This window comes from Stylophora pistillata, chromosome 5, assembly GCF_964205215.1.
Source record: "Stylophora pistillata chromosome 5, jaStyPist1.2, whole genome shotgun sequence".
NCBI classification, from domain to species: Eukaryota; Metazoa; Cnidaria; class Anthozoa; order Scleractinia; family Pocilloporidae; genus Stylophora; species Stylophora pistillata.
The window spans coordinates 18975716-18989473 of record NC_142523.1 but is presented as its reverse complement, the minus strand read 5'-3'; the positions used below and the strand labels follow the sequence as shown (position 1 = coordinate 18989473).

At 43.7% G+C, this 13758-nt stretch overlaps 2 protein-coding genes and 1 pseudogene across 2 annotated transcripts in view; 2 read left to right on the top strand and 1 right to left on the bottom strand.

Annotated features, from left to right (window-relative positions):
• The first annotated feature begins 890 nt into the window (after positions 1–890).
• Positions 891–2006, top strand: LOC148730673 (uncharacterized; annotated as a pseudogene).
• Positions 2007–5666: 3660 nt separating this feature from the next.
• On the top strand, positions 5667–5975 carry LOC148730672 (uncharacterized). The gene has a single exon (XM_088761837.1). The coding sequence runs from the start codon at positions 5667–5669 to the stop codon at positions 5973–5975; it is 309 nt and encodes a 102-aa protein (XP_088617963.1).
• A 1482-nt stretch (positions 5976–7457) lies between these two features.
• Positions 7458–13758, bottom strand: part of LOC148730671 (uncharacterized) — a 6390-nt gene continuing 89 nt past the window's right edge. The window contains exon 1 of the mRNA XM_088761836.1: positions 7458–13758. This exon is cut by the window's right edge and continues 89 nt beyond it. Within this exon, the coding sequence (XP_088617962.1) occupies positions 7458–13758 (6301 nt within the window).

Below are 13758 nucleotides of genomic sequence, written 5' to 3'. Positions count from 1 at the left end.
CAGGTTTTACGCTACAATTTCTATTAGATTTCACTCTACTTAAAACATGTAAGGAAACACCGAGATGCACTCATTCACGGCAAAAAACCGTCGTTCACTATTAATTTTACAAAATGGTGAATGTCTGAGAAATTCAACATTAAACCAACGTTTTCCGATATCTGAAAACGTACGGAAAATTCACTGCCCACCCTCAGTAAAACTCCTGAAAAACACGAAGTTTATCCCCAGTTATCCAGCACCAGGAAAACTCCAATGATTAGCCTGTTCTCCTACAGTTTTCCCGTGAGCGCGAACGCAGCATTTTCCAAGCGTTTTCCCACAGAATAACCAACGGTGAATGCCATGAAAACATGATGTTTGTCGATTGTTTTCCTGTTCTACGAAAACGGTATTGTCTAGCTTGTTTTCCTGAACATTTTACTATAGTTTTCCCGAGCGCGCAACGCTGCATTTTCCAAGCGTTTTCCCGCATAATTAACAACGGTAAATGCCATGAAAACATGATGTTCGTTAATTTTTTTCCTGCTCCACGAAAACGCTAGTGTCTAGCTTGTTTTCCTGAACGTTTCTCTATAAATTTCCCGAGCGCGCGAACGCTGCGTTTGTCGAGCGTTTTCCTGCAGAATTGTGAATAGTAAATGCCATAAAAACAAGATGTTCGTCGATTGTTTTCCTGCTCCACGAAAACGCTAGTGCTAGCTTGTCTTCCTAAACGTTTTTCTCTAGTTTTCCCGAGCGTGCGATCGCTGCATTTTCCAAGCTTATTCCTAGAGAATTACTAATAGCATGGAAACCTGATCTTTGTCGACTTTTTTTCCTGCTCCATGAAAACGCTAGTGTATAGCTTGTTCAACCGGGCCCAACCGCGATGAATTGTCCAATGAGATCTAACCATAGAACTAGACCTTGTGAATCGACCAATCAAATAACCTTGCTTTGATAGCGTCTTGGGAGAACCTCGAAGTGTACAACAATTAATCTGACTCGAGTATAGAAACGACTGTGTTGATCTTTCGTATAACTTTCGATCAGAAATGGCAAGTTCCCGAATCGGAAACGCCACTCCTTCAGAATTCCGCCTTGTTTTAATGAAACTGACAGAAGTAAAAAAGAAATTGGACACAACGGATCACTGAATCGTCAGTCAGCGCAGTTGAAACAGGTAAACGATTCACTTCAAATAGTTGAGGGAAACCAGACCGATAATTCCGATGTTATCCTTAACAAGCTGCAGAGTATCGAGTCGCGGCTCGAGAACGGTTCCAAATCCTTAGAGGAGAAGATTGCAGTTTTAGAAGGAAAAGTTGTGGACTGTCCTGCAATCGCAGAGGGAAGCGCTTTAGGAATGCTAACGCCACCAAGTTCTTCAAAGAAAAGAATAATCGCCCGCCATCCTGATCTCTCGGTGAGTAATCTTAGTAGACAACATAAACATTGTCCTTAGTGCATGTTTCTTACACGGCTTAGATTAATATAATGACTTGTTTAAACAAATTTTGCGGCTTGCCAACCAAACTCGAGAGCCGGTTTTAAAATGCGCGCCATACAAATTTTCGATTTCTCACACCTATTGTTTGTCTTACTGCACAACCGCCTGTATATATGCTTGACAGACCGCTTGTGTCCTGTTTCAAAGGCGCCGAGGAATCTTTAATAATCATTTCGTAATTAGTTAGTTTGGAAATAATTGGAACCCGCACTTTTTAATACTAATGCATTGGTATCGTTCACAGCACTATATTCGTTCAAAGATGGAGCAGTTGGGCCTTACATGGAACACTGACAAGAAGTAAGCCTAAGCTTAAAAAATCATGTTTAAAGTTAAATGATATAAGCTACATTAGAAACAAAAAATTGTTCAAAAGTAAAAAAAAAAAGTCTTTTGCATGTTATGTCTTCCATTGACGTTCAAAGAAGTTATTTGATGGTGAGCTAGTAGCTGAGTGGCTGATAGTGTAGTTTGTTCTAGACATTTGGGGCTTAGCTCTTAATCAGTGGAATTCGAAAGACTGATATGTTGTGGAGAAAGATCCCTGGGTCATGAGAAACAGAAAGCAACTTTCTCAACAAAACATCGTGTACTGATCAGACTTCCGCTGTTGAATATCTAAGCCCAAACATCTGGAGCAAAACATTTTTTAATTTGCACTTTATTCAAGCACAAGAACTCTGTTTTATCCTGTTTTAACTTGAAAGTTATCTTTCTCAGTTTGATTGTCATATTATTAATGGTTGCAACTATTTTAATTCGCTATTCTAATACACATTTCCTACAGTTCCCGAACGGGATTCAGAATGATCAATCCAATTTTGCTCCCTTTTAAATCAGATTCCTTTTGCTAAAGATGAGGCTAGGGCTAGATATCATATGATCGGTTATATTTTCCACCGAATATTTCATGTGTACGTCAAGTCAGAAGAGCCTCATTTAATATTTCAACGGAAAAACATTAAAATCAAAAATAACTTCATAAACATTTTAAAACAATTTTCTGTAAGGGACAGAGTTGCTGTTTTCTGTCCCTTGATACACTTTATTTCAATTCAGCTTCTATTTCGCTTGGGCTTCCAACTTACAAAGGACTTCTCCAGCTTGAATGATTCTTCCTCCTCCATCTAATAGGGCAGGCCACAAGTAACAAGCAATTTCATCCGAAACCGATGCTTGTCCATTTGGAGGGAGCCTTGAACACATTTCTGGATCACTGTGGTATCCAACTTTCTTGTGGAAATTTTTCAAAGTGGTACTTTTATACTCCAGTTGCATGGATGGAACCTCGATGATCATACGCCAAGTTATACAGATGCAAGCCTGAATGTAGTCCTTGATTTGAAACAGCATACGATGGGAGAAGGAGAATTTACACGATTTTTCGTTGGCTAGCCATGATACCCACTTATCCGTGATTTTCCGAACACCCTGGAAAGGACGCGATACAGTACCAAATGCATGTAAAACTAGGTTTACGCTGCTTTTTAGACGTATTGCGTCAACTGCTTTTGATAGAGAATACATGTTCTTCAGAGTTAAAAATATAAAATAGAGTCATGGTCTTATCTTTTTTTGCGTGTAATAGAAAAGCTAAACATGAGAAATACACTTGGTCTACTCTGCAACCTGGAGAGCTTGCGGCGTGGGGGCCTTAAGATGATTCCTCAGCTTTGCACTGCACCTCAAGCACCTCGCGTAAAATTCACGTAATCAGGAAAATAAGCACGCGCGAATTCCGAGAACATAAACTGTTTTTTCAACCAATGGACGAGTTACACAGGTACGATGGTCTTTTGTCATTAATGAGCAGGGTAACCTATGTCCTTTGTTCCATAATTTTGGTGTACAAACAGGATATAGCTAAAAGCATGCATGAGGCCCGTTTCTCGAGGACGCAAGTTATGACCCTGAAAGCAATGACTCGACGAGTCGTATCAAGAGGACCTTAGGAAAATTATTAAATTAGCTCGAACCAACAATTAGGGTAGCCCCTTCGCATTCCAATGTTCTCAAGTGTTTATGCCAAAGACTTTGTTAAGTCGTGTTAACCCTTGCCTACAGACCCTTATCGAGAGTCGAGTTGACGTGGCCGAAAGGGGTAGGATTTTTAAACATTTGGTCCTTAATGTAATAGCAATTTGTTGAAAACCTCCAATGCATTCATCTTCGCACGTGCATTAATGTTAAAGCGGACATCCACATTGAGATGTTGAAATGACAGCTGGCGTGCCAAAGAATCCCCTGACCAGTATTCATGGTATATTACGGGCTCGCATTGGCTGTAAACCCTTCTGTGTGATTGGCATTGAATTGACAAATGTCAAAACAATGAGTACGATGACTAATACTCTCTTTTAATCACGGACTCAGATTCTTGAGTGTAATAGATAAATGGATAGATAAATCGTTTATTAAAAAGAAACACCTCGCAGTCCGAAGACTGAATTACGTGTATAATATACAAGAAACAAAATTCATAGTTAAGATAGTTTGAAAATCTTAATAATAAAAATATACAAATCTGATAAAAACGTTTCACTTAGGATAATCTTGTGTTAAGATGATATACATAATTAAACATATATATTTACATCCTTAGGCTATGGCTAACAACAAAAGATTTTTTAAGACGATCAGTCTTGCACACTGGCACGTTAAACTTCCTATTGCTACGCAGCTGCCAGTGGTGCTCAGCTTTAGGTGGGAGCAGACCTGCGAGCTTGTGATTAATGTCAAGAACAATGTCGTTAAAAAGATCAAACGATAGAGATTCTCTCCTGTCGTAAAGAGAGGAGATGCCTGCCTCTTTGAGCGCGCTGTTGTAGCTTGCATAAGGAAAGATAATGCGCAAGGCGCGCTTCTGAATACGTTCCAGCTCTTCGGATAAATTTTATACAAACGTAATAACATTATACCTGTGTGATCAGTGACAGAGTTAACAGGTCACTAGCTAAATTTAAAACTTGTACGTCGCACAGATTACGGGTATTGACATGCAGTCCTTGTCTTTCATAGCTGAGGTAGATCTTATTAGGGTCTTATTAGCTTCAGATCTCATGACGATACTCTAGTGAGTCATTTCTTTCATATTCTCAAATATATTTATCGAGGGTATATGAATATGGACAAAATAAAAATAATAATTCTCCTCGCCTCATCCATGTTCTCTTGATCTTGAAATTCACACAACCAATTCGACGAACGAACAAGGTATTGAGTAGGTCTGAATCAATTTTTTTATACTCAGTGACTTACATTTAACAGGTTTAAATACAAAGAAGCTGCTAACCAGCACATCATCACAAATCACCAGCTCAGATTGCCAATAACAAAACAGACGTTTAACTAAATTGTGGAGCACGTCATCAACATCTGAACTCAATGACAAACACAATAATCGCATGATCTGTCACGTCATCAACCAGTTCATTTCTGATAAATCTTTCTTTGATTGTGTCAAAAATCGTTCGGTGAGTAGCTACAGTGCAACTAGCAGAATCATAAATGTAAAGGCACACATTGAGAACACTTATAAGGATCAGCAGCCAGTAGTCCTCAGGAGGAAGGTGCATTGGTGTTAAGAATAAAAAAATTGTAATTATTTAGCCATTTAATAATTAACTCGTTGCCCCGGTGATTTTGACGAATTTACCGCTTTATTGTTTCGCGGGCGCACTTTTGAAACGTATGAGACGAAGGAAGAAAAAGATCGTTTGAGACTTCGTAGTTCATTCCAACGTGAAATTAAAAGGTAAAATCAATTGCTCTGTGTGACTCCTTTGGATATTGACCGTTCTACCGATTGGGAACAGTTACCATTAATTGTTCATTCTCCCACAGAGTCTTCTTGCCTATATGTTTGGAGTATGTAGATTTTTCGTAATATCGAAGTGTGTCTTCTGCCGTCGGAACTACAGCAGACCGGGTGTACAGAAGATGGCAGACCTAACCAAGACTCGAATCTCCCCAGCGCCACCATTTGCTTATACTGGTGTCGACTACTTTGGACCCTTCATTATGAAGGAGGGACTCAAAGAAGTGAAAAGATACGGTGCTCTTTTTATGTTTGGTTAGCCGAGCAGTCCATATAGAGGTTGCAAGCTCTCTTGAGTCAAGTTCATTTATTCAAGCACTCCGACGCTTTATCGCCCACCGTGGTCCTGTCAGAGAAATGAGGAGTGATAATGGTACAAACTTCGTTGGCGCACGAAAGGAGTTGCTCCAAGCCATAAACGAGATAGATCACGAACACATCCGCGCCAAACTCAAGAAAGAAAACATTGACTGGATCTTCAATCCACCCGCTGCCAGCCACATGGGTGGTGTGTGGGAGCGTCAGATCAAGAGCACAATGAAAGTTCTCGCTGGTTTAATGGAAGAATATGGTCATTGCTTAGACGAGGAATCGTTTCGGACCCTCATGTGTGAAGTGGAGGCAATTATTAACACGAGACCCTTGACGAGTCTCTGGCGAGCCTAATGACTTCGAGCCGCTTACTCCCAACCACATCTTGACATCCAAGTCAACCACCACCATCACCAGGAAAGTTTCAGAATACTGATGTGTATATGCGTCGGCGGTGGCGAAGGGAACGGCATTTAGCAAATCTATTTTGGTCTCTGTAGAAGAAAGAGTACCTCGTCGTGATGCAGGAAAGGCACAAATGGCAATACCCTCAGCGGAGCCTGGTCGAAGGAGATGTCGTGGTAGTTCGGGAAGAAAATGTCCCACGTAACGCTTGGTTGTTAGCCCTTGTTGGGCAAGTGGAACCGGATTCACAAGGCCTTGTCAGATCTGCTGTCGTCAAAACACGAGAAACTACTCTGAGAAGACCAGTCAACAAACTTGTTGTAATCTTGCCTAAGTAAGAACAGGAAGGAGATAAAGAGAAGTAAATGCCCCTCGGACGTTTAGGGGCCGGGAATGTTGCAGCGTAACGCTCAATGTCTTTATTGCCGCGGTGATCTGGACCGGGAGGTCCCGGATGACCACGCTAGCGAGACTGTATGATGTTTTTCCCGAGAAAGGTTTTGAGTTAGATGTTTAAGTTAAGTTTCCTAAGGTTAATAATGTTCAAGGACTCCATTTCTACAGTTTAAAAGGACTATCGAAGGCGTTATATCACAGTTAGGACACAGATTTTTCGTTACCGCTCTATTTACCGCTTTATTCATCGCTATATTCATCGTTTCTATATCCACTAACCACAAAGGAAGCCAACAAAAGTAACCATCGCTGCGCGTAAACGAACTCTGTGATTTTTTCAATAAACTAAGTTGTTTGTTTTTATTGTACGACGTGTGGACAATCGAAAGGCAACAGTGTAGTAGCTCCGCTGCTACACACGCACAAACTACTCTGGACTTTTTCAGTCAATCGTAGAGACCGCTTATCGTCTTTACAACCTCTTTGCATTGTTGTATCTTTGTAGTTGACGTTAGCTTTTAGGAAACCATACGTTCACGGTTTTGACTCGTAAAATGTTTAATACCACGTAAAAACTGTAACAAAACGGTAGCAATACACTAATTGGACACAAATTAATTATAAGAACTGTTCGATAAATACTAGACAAGATGACAATGCAATGAACTCCACGTGGGAACGAATATTAACATGAAACAACACAATTTCAATCGACGATTTACAGTTAAGATTCGTGTTCCATATGACTTAATAAATGGGAAGATCAAACTTAAATCAAATATATTTCATCATACCTCTTTTCCCTCTTAGCGCAAGGATGAGACCTTAAATCGTTTTAATCAAACTCTGAGCCTTGCCCTTGTCGTTATTGCGCATATCTAATTTCTGTCACGCAATGAACGGACCTTACAAACTTCACATGGCTCCCCTAAATTGGCAACAATTTACGAAACGAAACAAACCTAATCAGTCATGTATTGTTCTTTACTTATTATCTTTCTATGCTATGAGAGTTCGGGAGCATTATTGCCCCCTTTAAAGTTGCGGCTCCTCGGTGGGGATTCCCTGGTCTGCAACTCGATCGCAAGGCAGTAATAGGACTACTTTCTGGACGGGCCTTTCCAGGTAGGCAGTCGGTTTTGTAGGTCTGCCTGAATCGTCTAGGCACTCTGTAGCAATCGCCATCTTAACTTTCCTGACCAGACCGTCATCGTTGGGAAAGGTTTCGTGGACACGAGCAAGCTTCCAGCGGTTCCTTGGCAAACTTTCGTCTATCACAATCACGATATCGTTCACTTGTAGGTTTCTTCTGACTGCAATCCATTTTTTCCTTGGCTGCAACGACTGCAAGAATTCCTTCCTCCATCGATTCCAAAATTCGTTGGCCAAGTACTGGACGCGACGCCATCGCTTGCTCAGGTAGAGATCTGCACGTTTGAAATCACCGGGAGGAGGCATAATTACCCTTGACTTCATGGTCAATAGATGGTTGGGAGTGAGTGGCTCGGGACTCCGTGAGGAGTTTATGGTGTTCACGGTGAGTGGCCTGCAATTAACGATAGCTTCCGCTTCCACCATAAAGGTTCTTAGAGACTCGTCATCAAGTTGGATCCCGTGGCTCTCTAGTAGCGATGCCAAAACGTTTCTCACTGATCTTATCTGGCGCTCCCATACTCCGCCAAAGTGGCTTGCATGTGGTACGTTCGGTTTGAACTCTATCCAATCGCAGTTGGTTATGAGCAACTCTTCTCTGATCCTTTCGTGGTTCAATTCCTTGACAGCTTGCTTGAGTTCGTTCATTGCGCCGATGAAGTTTGTACCTTGATCTGATCGTAATTGGCGCACTGGGCCGCGACGGCCGACGAATCGACGATAGGCGTTGAGGAAAGAATCTGTGGCCAAGCTGTTTGAGACTTCAAGATGGATGGCTCTGGAGGACAAACACGTGAAAAGAACTCCGTAGCGTTTCAGTTCTCTGCGACCTTCCTTTACATACCACGGACCGAAGTAATCTACCGCTGAGAATGTAAACGGAGGGGCAGGTTCGAGACGGTCCTCTGGCAAGTCGGCCATCTTTTGGTCTTGGGGAGTTCCCCTCAATTTCCGGCACTTTACGCATTGCGCGATGTGGTTCGATACAGCCGAACTTCCACCAATCACCCAGTAGCCGGCTGACCTTATTTCGTTATGGGTCATTCCGCGACCTTGATGCTCGGCCCTCTGGTGGTGGTGGCAGATGATTAACTCGGTTACGTGTCCTTTCCTTGGAAGGATGATGGGATGTTTCGTACTATACGACAGGCTTGAACGTCTAATTCGTCCACCCACTCTTAGTATTCCGTTTGCGTCGAGAAACGGGTCCAGTTGATAGAGAGAGCTTGCCTTCTTCATAGCCTTGTTTCCGCGTGTGATGGTTTTCTCATCGCGCGTTTGCTCTTGGACGTTCGGCTTCTTCATTCTACTAATTTCTTCGGGGAAGGCTGCTCTCTGAACAGTCTTAATAATTTCGCCCTCGGCGTTTTGCAATTCCTCGACGTTGACAGGGATGTGTTTACTTGACTTCGAATCACTGGAATCTTGTTTAACTTCCTTATTGTTCGCGTGTCGGAACTTCTCTTGGAGGCGAAGGCAAACAGCAACAGCTTTCTTGGCACGATGCCAGCTGGAGAAGTATTCTAAGCGTTCCAGGACAGACCATGGTTTCCGGGCTTGTATCGCTAGAACGGAAACCCCTTTAACTTCGGGATCATCAGGTGAGATCTCAGGAGAAGCATCGGTGAGATTCCAATCTTTATCAGGCTTCCAGAGAAGTTCTGGGCCGTTCCACCACAAGCTATTGCCGATTAATTCTTGCACACTAGAACCACGAGAGGCGACGTCGGCAGGATTTTCCTTTGTTCCTATATAGTGCCATTGTTCTGGCGATGTCTTGTCGCGAATCTCTTGTACTCGATTTCCCACGAAGACGTGGAATCTTCTTGCATCGTTATTTATATAACCCAGGACCGTCTTGCTATCTGTCCAGTACGTTTCCTTCACTTCTTCGTATTCTAGCTCTTTACGTAAGACGTAGCCTATCTTAGAGGCGACGACTGCCGCGGTTAGCGCGAGCCTTGGTGTAGTGACGGGCTTCAATGGGGTTACGCGTGATTTACCCATTACGAGCGAACAGCAAATGCGATCGTTACTATCTGTCAGGCGAAGGTATGAGCACTGTCCATATCCGTTCTGACTGGCGTCGGAAAAGTGATGGAGTTCCACTGTCTTAATTTCTCCAAATTCGTTCGGTTTATGGCATCTTGGCACTTTCAACTTCTCTAGGGCGGGAAGTTCGGAACGCCATCTCTCCCATCTTGGTCTAATATCTTCAGGCACTTTGTCGTCCCAGCCAACTCCATCGCGGCACAGTTCTTGAAGGATACTTTTGCCTTGCAAAATAACAGGGGCTACCAGGCCGAGGGGGTCGTAGATAGAGCTAACTGTAGAGAGAATTCCTCTTCTTGAGAGTGGTTTATCCTTTAGTACAATCCGGAACTGAAGTGTATCGGTCTCTATACACCAGTAAACACCCAATGCGCGTTCTATTGCTGGGTCGTTGCTTACGAGACTGGGATTCCTTTTGTCGGTGGCTCGGTCTTCAGGAGGGATAGAATTGAGAGTTTCGCTATTGTTTGAGGTGAATTTGTGTAAGTGGAAGCCTCCCTTTTGACACAATAACTTGGTGCTGCTGATAAGACTCTTTGCTTGTTCGACCGTTGCGACCGATTTCAATCCGTCGTCGACGTAGAAATCCTTCCTTATGAAGTCGGCTGCTTCCTTTCCACAAACACTTTCATATTGATTTGCAGTGGTCTTAAGGGCGAAATTAGCGCATCCAGGGGAGGAAGTTGCACCAAAAAGGTGGACAGACATTCGGTACTCAACTGGACTGCTGTCGAAGTTCTCATCGTCCCACCACAAGAATCGGAGGTAGTCGCGGTGAATGCCGTCGACCTTTACTTGGTGGAACATCGCCTTGATATCACACATGAAGGCTATTTGTTCCTTTCGGAATCGACACAACACCTCTATAAGATTGTTGGTGAGGTCTGGACCTTGTAAAAGCTGCTGATTGAGGGAGAAGCCGTGATACAGGGCGCTGCAATCAAATACGACTCTTATTTTCCCGGGTTTCCTTTTGTGGTACACTCCATGATGTGGAATGTACCAGACTCGCTTGCTCTTATCGGAGACTTCTTCTTTTGGTACTTTCTCTGCGAACCCGTTCTTAATGTTGTCTTGCATGAAGTCCACGTAGTCCTTTCGGTATTGAGTATCACTCTTCAACCTTTGCTTCAATTTCATGAGGCGGCTTAACGCCAATTCCTTATTGTTGGGCAGCTCAGCGCTATTATTCTTTAAAGGGAGGGGCATCTCGTAGTGTCCGTCATTTCTTTGATGGATACCTTCTTGCACTATGGTTAGAAACCTTCTGTCTTCAAAGGAAAGGGATTTCTCTTCGGTTGCACGCTCGTTGAAGTCAAGTGTGAACATCTTGGATATTTGGAGTGGACTTAAAACTTCCTTTACTTGCGTTTTCAGGGCGAAGTGGCATGTCTTCTTGTTCGACATTGCTTGAATTTCTTGCTGAACTTCGCAGGCGATTATACGGTTGCAGAAAACATCGTCTCTGACGTCGTCGGTGCCTTCATCCTGACTTCGCACGTTGGTTTTGCCGATGATTCCCCAGCCAAGTGCGGTCCTTTTTGCGTACGGATCGTCATCGTTTCCGAGGATCACCTGGTGTGGTTTAAGCGCTCGAACGCAGTTGGCTCCTATCAGCAGGCCCACTTCGGCTTCGGTATCAAGAGGCATCAGTTGACTGGCGATGCTTTCCAGGTGAGGCCACTTGAGAGCGGTATCATGCCTAGGGATTTGACTGCGTCTAGCAGGAATCACGTTCCTAGTGTACGTTCTTGGAAGAGTGATTTCTGTCGTTTCGTTGACTCCGCGAACTGCGAGTCCAGTTACCCTTTTACTTGTGATGGTTTTCTGACCGAGTACGGTAGAAAGCTCTAGATCCACTTTAGGGCCATCCACGCCAAGGGCTGTTAGCGTTGACTCCTTTATGAAACATGCGTCTGACTGTTCGTCCAGTAGGGCGTACACCTTGACCTTGACTTTGGGGTCATCTTGATGGTAAAGCCAGACCGGAACGATCAGGGAATGGGAAGTACCGTGGTCGAAGCCCTTCATGTTACAAACTTCAATACGATGAGAGATAGATGTATCTTGATTTGCAATACTATCTTGGTTTGGAGTTTCTTGTCTGGATTGTGGTTTCCAGGTTTGGTCATGCAAAGAAGTAGGGTGGGGTCCATTGCAGGTCTTGCAGGGTTTTTTTCCACGACAGTCTTTGTTTACGTGGCCCCACTTTAGACACCCCCAGCACAAGCGCTTGGCTTGCACAAAGTTCCTTCTTTCCGTTAAAGGCAGGCGTAGGAACTTATCACAGGTATCAATGTCATGACTGGCCTTACAGAAGAGACAGGTTGTCCTTTTAGCCTTGTTTTCCTCTTTGTTTTTCTCTTTTCCTTCCCTGCTTTCCTCTGCGCCTGTTGCAAAACTCCTGAATCCACTATCTTTACTTTCCTTATACTTTGGGAATTTGCTGTTTGGTTTCCACTTGTCCCCGTTTCCTTTCGAATCCTCTTCCCTTGTTGCCTGCAGAGAGGTAATGGGATTGCATGCGATCCTTGCCTCTGTTTTCAAAAATCGACAAAATTCTTCGAACGACGGGTATTTGGCCCCCCTTGCGTTTTCCGTACTATTAACTTCGGTTGGACCCAAGGCTTCTCTACTGTGACCTTCTTCTCGTTCCTCTTCAATCGACTTGTCTACAATACGGCTCCATCTTGAAACTAAGTGGTTCGGAAGCTTTCTAAGTATCCTTTGATTTTCCTCTGGGTCGTTAAGTACTTCCAAGTACCTTATGGAGTGCATAGCGGTGCAGCAGTGCTGCAGAAAGTCTGATGAGAACCTTCTAAGACCTGAGCCGTCTTTCGGAAGAATCCTTGGCCATTCGCTGATTTTTCTTCGATAAGCATTTGAAACCAGAAAGGGATCGCCAAATCGGGTTGCGAGAATCTTCTTAGCTTCAACGTAGGCCTCTTCAGAATCTAAGGGTAGAAGACCGCTTACTGCTTCTTTGGCTCCATCGGCTGTAAACTTGCTGAGATAATACAGCCTTTCAGATGGATCCTTTGTTTTTCGTTCGATGAATGTCTCGAAGGATTTGATCCACATCGGGTAGCGAAGAAGGTCGCCTTTAAACACTTCAGGTTCTGGACGAGGTAGAGAGTCTCTGTCTTGTCGTTGAGCGAGTACATCGGCTAATTTCGTGAGAATGGTTTCGTCACCGGTCAACTTTAGTGGATTACCGCTTCCCGTTGTTGAGTCTGTGTGGAGAATAGCTGGATTTGTTATTCGTGGCGTTGCTGTGGACTTCACAGGGAAAGGAGGAGACACTGGATGCGGTAACTTGGAAGAAGGCTGCTGCGAATTGAGTGTTACTGGCGGCATCGACGAAAATGTCACGTTAGTATGGGCGTTCATTTCGGGGGATGCAGTAGTGACCACATTCCCCAGGTTTGGGACAGCTTCGGCGGAGGAGCTGTTGTCGATAACGGTACTTAATTGTGACTGTAGATATTCATGTATTCTGCCATAGGGGTCTTCTTCTTCTTCTGGGAGACTGCGTTCGTAACTTTCCTCTTCGAGCTTGGTTACTGCTTCGATTTCGGCGGTAGTAGCTGCTAGCTCTTTGATCATCTGTAATTTCTTGATGTCACTTTCTTGCCTTTTCAGAGCGGCGACCTTTTCACTTTCGATATCGTGGAATTTTAGCTCGGCGCCGAGTCTTGCGGCCTTGGCTAGCATCTCTGCCCTCCCGAGGGAAGAACTCGAATAGTGTGATGATTTTCCGGATCTGCGGGAACTCCTACTCCGGCTGGAGCGCTTCGAGAAAACAGACTCGCGCTCTTCGTTCTGTTCGCGCTTCTCGGATTTCAGTTCGGAAATTCGAGCGCTTAGGTTTTTGCAAACTTCTTCTGTTTCTCGTAGAAACTTCTCGTTATTTTTCGTCGCGTTGGATTTGGATTCTTCGGAGTCCAGCACATCGATCAGCTTGCAGTACGCATTCGCAAGATCGTTCATTCGTGTTTCTAGCTTACATCGTTCTTGATGCAAAAGCGTTATATCGGTGGAGAATGCGAGAGCACCCTTTGTTGTTTCTATTTGCCTTTTCCATGCTCTTAAAGCCGAATCTTCATCTCTTTGAAGCAATTGAGTTTGGTAC